Raw genomic sequence first — 12500 nt, 5'->3', positions numbered from 1 at the left:
GAAAGTGATTTTTTTATCATAGTACAGTAGGACCAGTAGCGCTTTAAGGCATGATTCGGTTTAGGTTAGTAACAGGAATAGTCTTGGCACAATGGCAAAGACCCGGGGCAAAGAGCTCTTGCCTTTCGCCAATATGTCTCGGGGGATCAATTCGGTCCTTGACTTGAAGCCATGAACCGGGTTGGTTATTTCAGCGCATTACTGACGAAGCTCATCAAATACCTGCATATTTAATAACCCATTGAAATCCAAACCGGCCGAAACCGGTCAGACTTAGTATTTTACTCTGCCTAACGCCAGACGATTTTTCTCGTCAATGGGGAACCCCTGCTCGCGCCATCGCGTAGGGCCCTCATACGGGGATTTTCTCAATAGTTTTGCAATGAAAGCGCGCACGGGTTCGTACGGGTCATATGATAAAAGGTCGAAGAACCCTACAAATGTCTCTCAAAGGATTTCGGCCTAATTTGGGTGCCCTTGAATCAAAACAGCTGAATCAGCTACCGGTAAAATTGACACACAGGTTTGGTTTTTGTGGAAGGGAAAATGGGAGCACCCAAAAAAAAAGCTTCTCAGAAGAGAATAACGGATCCCTTGCTGCAGTCATTGTCTACATGTACGTTTTGCTTCAATAACATATACGGCATCGTGCTATTCAAGAACTTGTTAAATCCTCACATTTAAGCCTTTTTTACCTTTGATAACAAGCCAGTTATTAGCCATCAAAAGCTGATAAATTCTTAGTGAACGCCCAAGTCGCCAGTGGAGGGTAGGTGCCCAAGAAGCCCGGGGGCTGCAACCGCAGTCACATCCCCAAGGCGCTAGAACACCCGACTGGCCTGCCCAACCCACAACCAGGCGCCTGGCCCCCCATCAGGCACCCGTCACACTTGAGCCAGATAGCTCAGTGGAAAGACAAAATAAATAAATAAATAAATAACTAAATAAATAAATAAATAAAATATAAAAAAACGCCGAGAAACACTAAACTACTAATTCGACTCACAACGCCACGCCAACAGAGCAACAAACATGCTGCAAACACATGGGACAACAACGCATGCACTAACAAGGAATACCGCTGGACAATGTCAGCCCCAGGGCTCCCACAACCTTAAGACTGCTGCAAACGCTACAGAATGCATCAAACCCTAACAAATGCCTGCAAAAAAGCGACTGAACAAACTAGCTCCGGTCGTAAACTATGTAACTTAACGCTACAGAACGCACCAAAAGACACTAACAACCGTCTGCAAAACACTACTGACCAAACTAGCTCCTAGTCGTTAACTATGTTATTAATTTCATTTAACTATAATTATGTAGCAAAAGCACTAAGGATCCCATACATGTACATTCTTTACAAAATTCCGCATTTTCAAAGCATCATTGCCCAGAGATTGTCTGGACTTTTCAGAGATAGTTCATTAGGCAATGCACTTTCAATACTCAGTACTTTATTCTTGGCTGACTGATAAGAAAACGATAGCTAGTTGTGGGCTAATGAGGCAAAAAATGTAAACAAAGATTCCCCTGTAAAGAAAAAAAACCCAATTCCTCATGACGTCACAATCAATATTACCCCACAACCTAATACAGTGACAAAGTACATTTTGAATGAAGAACGTCTACAAATCTACAAACTGAGCTAACCGATATTGATTGACACAGACAATGTCACTTCCTTTTCTTAGCAGTAGCCATACTCCCCAGGGATCCAGTCGACCAATCAAACAGTCTAAGGAGCCAGAGTTTTGTTCCACTGACCTACAAGAAATGAAAATAAACAACTGAGGGCACCTTGGTCTCAAAGTACCAACTATGCATACAGTAGGGTCACAAAAAGACCACTGGGGCTCTAGCATCACTTGTAAAGAGGGTACATTATGTATAGCGGAACCCTGCTTCATGGTCACCCCATGGTCACCCCCCCACCCCTCCCCCCAATATCATGGGCTTTGAAAAGACAAATTAATGTAGTCCTAACGTTTATTCTCAAAAATTAAGTGGTTCAGCTGACACCTGTTCAGGCCTACTTTGAAGATTGCATGGAAACACCAGGTACTACACTCACTTGAACAAAAAGTGTAATTACTGCTCACTCCCTTGGAAGCATCCCTGCTGTCATGAGCACTTTTCTTCAATCATTAGGGTTTTATTGTTCATACATATGTAATAACAGCCCCAGATTTTCATTTAAATTTGGGTTACTGTTGATAAGTTAGGATTGTAAGCATTAAAGAATCACCACGATGTGCAGTTAATAGCTTGCATGTTTAATCACCAAAATCCTGCCACATTTCACCAAAGGCAGCCCAGACTCGTAGGGTAAAATTATAAGGATTTGAAAGTACGAATGACAACCCAGGAAGCTGAGAAGTCCCTTAAAATTGCGTTCAATCATGCAATAACTGAACAGAAAGTGAGAAAGTCACTAGTACAATAAAGTACAGCTTTTTTATCGAGAACTTTTGCATATAAATATCTTTTTCAGTTAGTTTGCTATCAGGTTTCCCATACAAATCTTTATAATTTTACCCTGTAAGTCTGGGCTGCCTGTGGTTGCTGTGCTTGAAGTTACACTAACAGTCTGTTGGCTGCTGATAGCAACAATAATTATTTGTCAAGATCTTCCTTTCTTCAAAAAATAATTAACAATAATAATTATTATCTCGGTTAATGAGTTCTCAACCAGATCTTCCTTGAAGTGCCTTCTAATACATGGCTCAATGAAACAGCTTATTTTACTTGACAATGCACAGTGTCACTTTACTAATAAATTACTTGACACTGTGTCTAACTCTAAAAAAAGCTTAGTTGTTTAAATTCTGTACCTCTTCTCTATTCTTCTCTTTTTTGCTAAATCTTTTAAAGAATTCAGACAAAAAGGAATCTCTGTCTTCTTGTAGAGCAGCTTTCTTTGCAATGGATTAGGTGACATGATTTTAGTTATCAGTGGTTGGTTTGTGATCTGCAAAAACAGACATTACTTTTGGTCAGAAAAGAACACTTGGTCTTTGTAAGGAAGCCTAAATTAAAACATTGTTTAGGCTGAAGAACTTAGTCAAAAGTTGCATATACAGGTAAGATTTATTTAATGAGCAATAAGTTAAAGTGGCTAGTGCTACTATGATCAAAAAATATTTCACTTTTTTCCATCAGATTTTGAATGCATGATTACTTAAGACTTGACAGGTAAAAGTTTGAGATTTGATTTCTATCCAAAGACTGTTTACTTTGAGTGTAAGTTTTGGATTTCATGGTCCACCATTAATCACAGTCCACACTGACCAATTCGACCTCAGAGGGTTGGATCTAGGGTAAAGTGACATCATTTACAAACTAGGTTAAGATTTCAGCGTGTAAACATAGCTTGTTATGCAAACACGAGTTTAAAAGTCTGAAAGCCAGAAACTCCCATGCTAAATATAACTTAATTCGTGCACACACGTGTACATAATAGTTATTGCATTCTTAAACTGGCGAGTCTTTGACATCATTTTTCCCCTCGATCCAGCTCTCTTAAAATTTTAAAGTTAGTTATGGCGGATCATTAAATAGGAAAATTCTAGTTAAAATAAACAGGTGTCTTTTTAAAATCAAGGTCTAAAACTTGGGTCACTTATGTAGTTTGGTTAACACAGATTTGAAATCCAAGGGAAAAAAATTGATGTTTTGGTCATAGTAGCACTTTAAACACAGTTGATTGGCCATTTTATCCTGTCTGCACCTACCTCTGGAAATTTCTTTATCTTCTTGCTTGAAAGAGACAACCTAGACTGCTGCAAAAAAAAAAAAAGGAAGGGGGGGGGGGGGGGGGTAGAAATCAAATAGGGTGGATTTGCGAAGGATTTGCTTATGCAAGTCAGGCAGACGTGGCCTGTTTAAAAGAGCTTAAACTGTGTTTTTTTTTTTTTTTTTTCACATTTCCTTCGCCTCTTGGTCGTATTATTCCAGTTTCAAGCAAAAACCCTCTTGGAAAAAAAAAAAGATTCTGTCCACATAAATACCTGATCAGAGGAATGTTTTCTTTTACGTTGAAAAGGCGTAACTGGGGTCTTGTTACATGAAGGAACAGGAACAAGAAGAGTGACAGGCTAAACAATAAGGAAACGAGGTATAACAGAATTAGGTTATTATTTTTATGTGTAATGATTTTGAATCTCTGGTTAAAGAGATGCATGCTATTGTATTAAAATTCCTACTCCTCATGGAAATTACATAAAACCAAGTAACAGAGCTCAATCTTAGATGTAAACTGTTGTAATGCGACTACAGTAGTAATGTCACTGTACACACCAGGTGGAATGATTGCAAGGATAACCTCGCATTGCCATAATAATTGTTAAACAGTGCTCTGACAATGTTACCGGTAAGATCACATAATTTATGGGCATTCTCAGTAAGACAAATTTATTTTTGATTATGGATTTTGCTCATGCACATTGCTTCTTGGCCTTGGATGCTAGAACATCAGTTTTTCTTATTAGCTCCACAAATACTTAGATTACATTGTATATGCAGTTAAAAAAATACATGTACTATCCTGAGCTGGGAATTCCTGACACCCCCTTCAGGGCTTGCAGAGAGAGGCCCTGTTGTTTACTGTATGTTATTAATATTAACAATGCGTGTGTACAGAAAACATGTTTAACAGACGATTTTATTCATCAATGGGGCACGTCAATGGGTTAATCAGTGTCCCATCCATTAACAATTCATGCTTTAATTATACTGTAGTTCAAGATGTTACCCTGATTTGGAGAATTATGAATCTAACTTTTAAAATTACTTTTATAATAATCAAAACCAAAGTAGCCTGTCATAAACTATAGTGCTGCGTCGGTGGGGAAGTGGTTTTATGATCAAAGTTGATAATGTAAATTGGCCACCTAACCGCTCCAAAAAACACGTGGCTATTTGCGGGCTTTCTCTACATCTAGGTACGAGGGAAAGCCGCAAGAATCGAGAACAAATATTCATCTTCCAATCAGCACCCTTAATCCTCACAGTATTAACAAACGCTTTTCATTTAACTAATGTATTCCTATTTTTCATGTTGCCATGTTACCACCAATAGCATAGCTCCTACTCTACTATAAAAACTACACATAACCCACAATTTCTCAATTCGCACTGACGAAGGGCTAACGCTCGAAAAGTCAGCTTAAACAATCTCTGTACGGTGGCCAATTTACATTATCAACTCCATTGATAAAACCAAATTTTTGTCATAAACTATATCTGATGGTCGTAAACAATAAAACATGGAATCACCTAAAATCATGATCTACAACTACCTACATGCAAAACCACCTCTAGAAATCTAAATAAGACAATTGTAGAACTGTTTTTCACCATTTCAATGCAGTTTAGTATCAATTTTGGTGAGTGCCTCCCTGGTCAATAACTGACCCATAAAAACCGGATACAACATTTCAGGTGTTCACACAAGCTAAATTGAAAGTATTCCAATTTAGCTTGCATGAACACCTGAACTGCTGCATCTGTTTTCTATGGGTGTGAAGAGTGACCTGTACTTTAGACCTACGTGTATCGGAAAAAGGAACATTTTGTGAGAGCAACCATACCTCCACTTCATTTCCTTGCTTATCTACAATTCCATGACCCATACTCCAGTCTTTGTTACTGCATTTTTTTCCATCTGCATTCCGTGGAACTGAAGCTACAGATTTGTCTTCTGCGACAGAACTCCCATTGGGTGCAGAGGACTTGGTATTATTCATTGATTTAGAGTGCCCTCCAACAGGTTTTGATGGAACTGAAATTTCGCAGTCTGAGTCATCAAAAAGATCATCCAAGTCTAGTGAAAACAATGTCTTGAGAGATTGACTTTCAGAAGTCTGAGTAATTATTGGTCTACAGCTACCTTTTGCTGAACATTCACTTACATGCACATTACCGTTTGTTTTCTCACCACCATTTTTAACTGGCAGAACCTTACTTCTTTCATCTAATATGGGTTTATTACCTCTAACGCAATCAGAACTTGCATTGTTCCTGACAACAGCATCATTTCCTTTACACAGTGTTTTGTCACATAACATTTCACACACTTCTGTAGGATTACTAAAGGAAGGTGCTAGAGGAATGTCAACGTTTCCTGATGTGTTTGTGCCTTCTTGTTGAGCAGATGATGAGGACGATGCTCCACCACTGTTTTTATTTACACTTGTTACTGTTTCTTCTTCAGCACAGTTAATGGAGTCTGCACAAAAAGAGTCTGCTTTTGGTAAAACACTTATTTCATCATGGTGAAGAGAAGACAAGGGAAAATCTCTTTCCTTGTGTCGATTTACACTTGTTAATGAAATTACTGCATCTGAGCAAGGAGAACTATCACATGAAGATGAATTTTCTACTTGACCACCCTTTGATTGTTTCTGGTGTGATGTTCCTTCCCTTAATAAGTCATCCCCATTACAGTTTGAGAAATTCAACAAATTGTCGTTCAAACAACATTGAGTATCACTTTGCGACAACTGAAATTGTTTTTCTTTATGTGCCTGGTCAAATGACCTGTTTTGGTCCAAGAAATGGCTTTCCTCCTGCCCCTTGTCCTTGCTTTTTGAACTGTTTGATGGAATGAAAGTTGGATCATCATTTGATGAATGGAAAGTGTCTTTCTCATCACTAAATCTGCCATTCTTTGAACTTTGAAACTTCGCTATACCACCATCAAAAACCTCTCTAGTTAAATGCAAATGACTCCCTGAAGTTTCAGTTCCATTCACAGTAAAATTACAAGGAGAGGTAGTTTTGTTTTCTGAAATCCTGTTCCTCTCATCAGAGTAAAATGCATCTAACAGCTTTGTCAAAAGTGTGAAAAGTTCATCTTTGTTTGTCAGCATCACACTGGTTTTATTTGGCTCCACATTCACATCAAAGCTGTCGGGAGGTAGCACAATGCTCAAAAAGGCTATGGGATATCTGTTGGATCCTCCACGAGTGTGACTACTGTACAGTGTGTAGTACTGCCTGATGAGCTGCAATAACAAAAATCAGTTTATGTCACCAAGTGCCAACCTAGCATGCAGCATGCAGTAGTAAAGTAATCATCATTTTCAACTTGAAATGCACCTATAAATAAATAATTATAAAATAATTATTTTTGCATTAATTAAAGGTAAATACATTATATCCAACAGTTTTGAATATAAAATTATTCTACAGTAACTGTTCTTACTTTGATAACTTGCTTATGTTTCAGAAGTGACATTGCACCTACTTGTATGTACCATTAGCAAAACTAACAACCGTCGGACCTACAACCAAGGGGTGAGAAGTATGGGACTCCACATTTTCTGATTTACTTTGATGTGACATTAAAAAATTGACTTCAGTTTTTTTGTGTCTGTCCTCTTATTGATTATAAATTGCGTCATAAAAGTGAAACGAAAACACTGACCCCCAGTCCATGGACCTTCCTACCACAGACTGCCTTGCGGACCGGTCCACGGACCACCCCTACGGACCCCCTCTAAGGAGTGCTTAAACAAAATAACTAAGTTCAATTCCTACCACAGACTGCCTTGCGGACCGGTCCACGGACTACCCCTACGGACCCCCTCTAAGGAGTGCTTAAACAAAATAACTAAGTTCAATTTCTACATGTACCATTTTGTTTGGGAGAGAGAACATGGAGAACATGAAGCCTGGGGTGAGTTCATAAACAAGAGAACAAAATGGCAGAGGGGAAGAAGGAAAACACAAATGAACAGGAACAGAACTTAGTTATTGTTGGTCTTTTTCACAGCACTTTGGTCCAAATTTGCAGAGGGTAACGGTTGAGATTTCCCAGACAGGAGTGGTCTATCCAGACAACCCATACATGTAAGTCAAATATTAAGTTCTTATATATTTTACTTTATTTATTGATATTTCTATGTTGTTTTTGGGTGGTCCATAGAGGGGGTCCGCAGGGGTAGCATGTGGACTGGTCCATAAGGCAGTCTGTAGACCCAGTCTGCAGGGAGGGGAGGGGTGGTTCCACGGACCAGGGGTCAGTGTTTTTGGGTCACCCTGGAATGTTATGATGCAATTTGTCATCAATAAGAGGACAGATGCACAAAAAACTGACTTCAATTTGTTTTTTGCAATAATTATAACAAAACTCCAAAATGGTTATTAATTGCCAAGTTAAAATGAGGGGAAAAGACACAGTAAACAGCCATAAAGATGAATTTTATTGAAATTGATGGGAACATTGTCAATAGCTTTTCTCGCTTTCTGATTCGCTACTTACGACAGTCACTTAAATTTCATTGCTTGTACTGTTATTGATGATAAAATAATTTAGCCAATGAGCGCACAAGAATTTAAGCAGTTATTGTAAAAAAAAAAGTGATTTGCCTTACATCTTCAAGCATTTGAAAGCAATTTGTACTGTCAATAGCCAGAATACAAATTTTCAGAGAAGTATGACTTAATTCAGGTAAAGATTGTATGACCATTTAAACACTTGGCTTTTGCCCACCAGTGTAATTTTTCATATTTATGCACGTCCACAAACAGAGCTCAGATTCCTAATTTTACCATGGGTCAAATAAGCGAGAATAAATTAATGTGAAAGAGTGGAAATTTTCAGACTTTCGTATTTCGAAGAAAGAATTTTAAAGCAGTTTGAAAACTTAGAAAAATACAAGGATTTGTATGAAAATCATTGAAGCGTAACCAGGTGGCAAAGCATCCTTTTCCAAAACAAATCCTTGTAATTTTTTCCAACTATAACAACACCAGTTTAAACGATATCATTACGAAATCAGCATGGTAGCAAATTTTGAGCTGCTCTTTTTATTTCTGGAAAAAATTAATAATTTCATGAAACCAGCAGAATCATGAAAAAAAGGTCATTTGACAAATTGCAGCAAAAGGCCCATTAGGTGGGAAAGGGTTAATGACATCTCTGTCTTTAACCCATTCACCCCTAAACCAGCCATACTTCATACTTTACTCTGTCTAACACCACAGTATTTTATTGTCCAACACCAGAGTATTTTACTCCGTCCAATGCCAGACAATTTTACTTGTCAATGGGTTAATCACTCACTGAAAAACTACATGAATGTCCCCAATACCCTTTGATGTCCAAACCGTCCTAAATCGGCCATACTTAGTACGTATTTTACTCTGTCAAACGCCAGATGATTTTACTCGTCAATGGGGAGCCCCCAGGAGTCAATGGGTAAATCACTCACTGCAAAAACCCATTAATCACTCATCAATCATTTCCCCATTAACCCTTTGACACCCATCCCGGCCTAAACAAGCCATACTTAGAATTTTACTCTGTCTAGCGCCAGATGATTTTACTTGTCAATGGGGAGCCCCCAGGAGTGAATGGGTTAATCACTCACTGAAAAACTTAATCACTCATCAATCATGTCCCCATTAATGACCCTTTTCCTCCTAAGAGTGATACCTATAGATTTTACTCTGTCTAGCTCGGTTTTCAATTGAGTGTCGAAAGTACGTAATAAGCTAATTACTTTGGTTTTGCATCTACTTCACTCAGCGATTGGTTCAAAGTTTTCGTGCCACTTTTTCAACCAATCAGAAGTGAAACCAAAACCAATTGTGGCTCACGCGTGCACATTTTCCCGTCTTTTGTGTCGGCTACGTGTAATTACTTCGAGTTTTGATTGGCTTACTGGATTGTTTCCGTCCTTTTTGATTGGTTAAAGTAATTACTATGGTTTTGGTTTTACGATACTCATTTCAAAACTGCTCTAATGCCAGATGATCTTACTTGCCAATGGGGGCCACTGCAAAGTGAAACAAAATTAAAAAATTATAATAAATAGTTAATAAAAATATGATTACCTGATAAATAAATTTCAAGTCCACAGGTCTTTTATTGACAAACACGAAGCATCTGTCGTTTACTGCACGCCCAGTGATTTCAAAATCAGAACCAGGCCTTGGCAGATAGCCAACCACATCAATACCACTATTATCTTCATCACGAGATTCTATTGCGCCCATTTGTGCCAACAATGCTGTTCCAAAAACAGACAATAAAGCTGTTCTGTGATTGGAAACTTTATTTTTTTGCCACACAACTACTTTATTATGACGCAATGAAATGCGCAAAGCAGGGTGTATCAAGCTGTAGGCCATCACCAAATCCTCTACTCTCTTTAACTCGTCTTTGCACTTTTTATTGTTGCTGGAAAACTGTTTTCTTACTGGAAGGTTTTTGAATAAGTTGGTTGCTATTACGGTTGTACCAGTGGTAGCTGGTTTTGCTTGAGAAGCCTCCAATTGCCCATGATGTCCAATTGTATATAACATACCAACTTGCTCAGACTCTGTCTTCGTTAAAACACAAAGATTGCTTAGTGAAGACAAAGAGCCGAGAGCTTCACCACGGAAGCCATATGTGTGGAGAACTTTCAGGTCAGTGTCGCTTGATATCTTTGAAGTGTAATGTGGTTGAGCAATAAAAGGAGCATCTTCAAGTTTAATGCCACATCCATTGTCACGAACCTCAATTCTTTCCAAGCCCCATCCATCCTAGAGATTACAATGTAATCAGCATACAGTACATAATTTATGAACTACAGCTGTACCAAAACCAATAATCTGGAGCCAATAATAATAATAATAATAATAATAATAATTAACAATAATAAATTTATTTTTTCAAAGCCAATCATAAATAAACCGTTCAAGTAATAATGCTGCAAAGAAAGAAAGAACGCACTTTTTGTAACATGGGACATCTACATGTGCAGTGCGTATTTCATTATTTTACATTAAGTCAACTATTTCATGTGGCACCAACAAGTGAAATACTGTAAGCCACATGGACATGCTTTTGGTGAAGGAGTAAAACTGAAGAACAAAAAGAATTAAACACCTAGAGCAGTGTTGATAACCAGTCCACTAACTTATCATTGGCAACAACCAGGCTAATTATCCTGTCTACATACATGTACTAGTTACATGGGAGGAGATTGCACCATGCCATACCACTCCCCAAAACGTTTTTTCCAGTTGTTCACCAATGTGGATATTAACTTCCCTCAAAAGGACTCAACATAAATTTCAGAGTACAGTTGAGTCCTGGTTAGTTTAAAGTAGGAGAAATACATGTACACTGTGCATTTCCCATTTTAAATACCTTATTACAGGAAACAAACGCTTGTGTTAATTCAGGTATTTCAAATTAACAGGACTTAAATAATGTGCTTTAAAGGGAATTTTGCTTCCCAATAAAGGAAATTAACATGCAATTTGAGAGGGCAAAATTTCAAAATGTGTGAAATTAACGCATCTGGTACACCCCTCCCAAAAGAAGAATTTATTGAGAACAAAAAGAATGCAGTTGAAGGACAGTAAACAATTTTACTGATGTGAAAGATTGATGTGAAAACAAGTATGCGAATAAAATTTATTGTTTGGCGAAGTGACAAGGATCTCTGCAGTGCGTCACAGATGTTGGGCTTAAATTAATGTGAATTTAACATGAATTTTTCAAATTCCCACTAATTTCATGAAGGGTTAGTTTCCTATAATAGGGTAGCGTGATCTTGACACTAGGGATGACATCATTTTGAGCAACTTAGGAAAAAAAAAACAACAACAATAATAATAATAATAATCAACAACAACAACAACAACAACAACAATAATAATAATAATAATAATAATAATAATAATAATAATAATAACAATAATAATAGTAGTTAGTAGTACAATGTAGTAATGATGAACTATACTGTACTTAAGAGGGGAGGCCCTTTTAAGCTACCAAAACCATTGCTTGGACCCCTTCAAATAGTCATTTCTCGAATTCCTTTAACTCTACAGTTATCCTTTTTTGCCAAGTGTGTTCTATTGAACATTTCTTTGCATGCTTTGACTCAAAACCATAATTATTTAGTACATGTAAATCACATGACCAAAACAGAAAAATGCCTAAAAACTCAGTGAGCTAACTATGTTTTTCACAAATGCAACAGTATGGAAACATTCTATAACAAAAAATGTGTTGAATGGATTTTAAAAGAAATTATTAATTTCTCAAAAAAAGTATGACATCATGAGACCCTGATTTGATACTCTTTTCAAAATATCAGTTCCATTTTTTGTCCAAATAGAAATTCCATGCCACAGTTTCTATCTGGTAAAAAAAAATTTCCCTTCCTCTCATTTCCTAGGAACTTTTACTTGTTTTTCTCTGAAACGCACGGCAGAGGACTAGGACTACCGGTACATGTAGTTGCACATGCGCTTTCTGATTGAAGTTGTGTCAGATGTCCATTAAAAAAGCTACAATGTACTCCATAGAACCATTCATGGAATGTTTTTGGAAGCTTCCTTAGCAATCATCGTCTCTTGGTAGTTAAGTGGTACCCCCCTTAATACTGTACAGAAATCAAATCAATTCATATTTAAATGGTAGGTTGGTTTTGAGGTAAGGGAAAACCAAAGCACCCTGAGAAAAAACGCTCAGAGCAGAGTAAAAACCAACA

At 37.6% G+C, this 12500-nt stretch overlaps 1 protein-coding gene across 2 annotated transcripts in view; it reads right to left on the bottom strand.

The window, feature by feature from the left end:
• The window catches only part of LOC138013142 (PMS1 protein homolog 1-like), a 27695-nt gene that overhangs the window by 10879 nt on the left and 4316 nt on the right, over nt 1-12500 (bottom strand). The window contains exons 2-7 of one of the 2 annotated variants that reach the window (XM_068860134.1): nt 9844-10536; nt 5592-7007; nt 4012-4097; nt 3735-3786; nt 2835-2971; nt 1654-1767 (exon numbers count right to left, since the gene is read on the bottom strand). In XM_068860134.1, the coding sequence (XP_068716235.1) occupies nt 1654-1767; nt 2835-2971; nt 3735-3786; nt 4012-4097; nt 5592-7007; nt 9844-10536 (2498 nt within the window). Of the gene's footprint in view, nt 1-1653; nt 1768-2834; nt 2972-3734; nt 3787-4010; nt 4098-5591; nt 7008-9843; nt 10537-12500 lie in introns of both variants that reach the window. The other variant, XM_068860135.1, reaches the window with a different exon arrangement.

Source organism: Montipora foliosa, chromosome 8 (genome assembly GCF_036669935.1).
Source record: "Montipora foliosa isolate CH-2021 chromosome 8, ASM3666993v2, whole genome shotgun sequence".
NCBI lineage: Eukaryota > Metazoa > Cnidaria > Anthozoa > Scleractinia > Acroporidae > Montipora > Montipora foliosa.
This window is presented reverse-complemented; position numbering and strand designations above follow the sequence as displayed.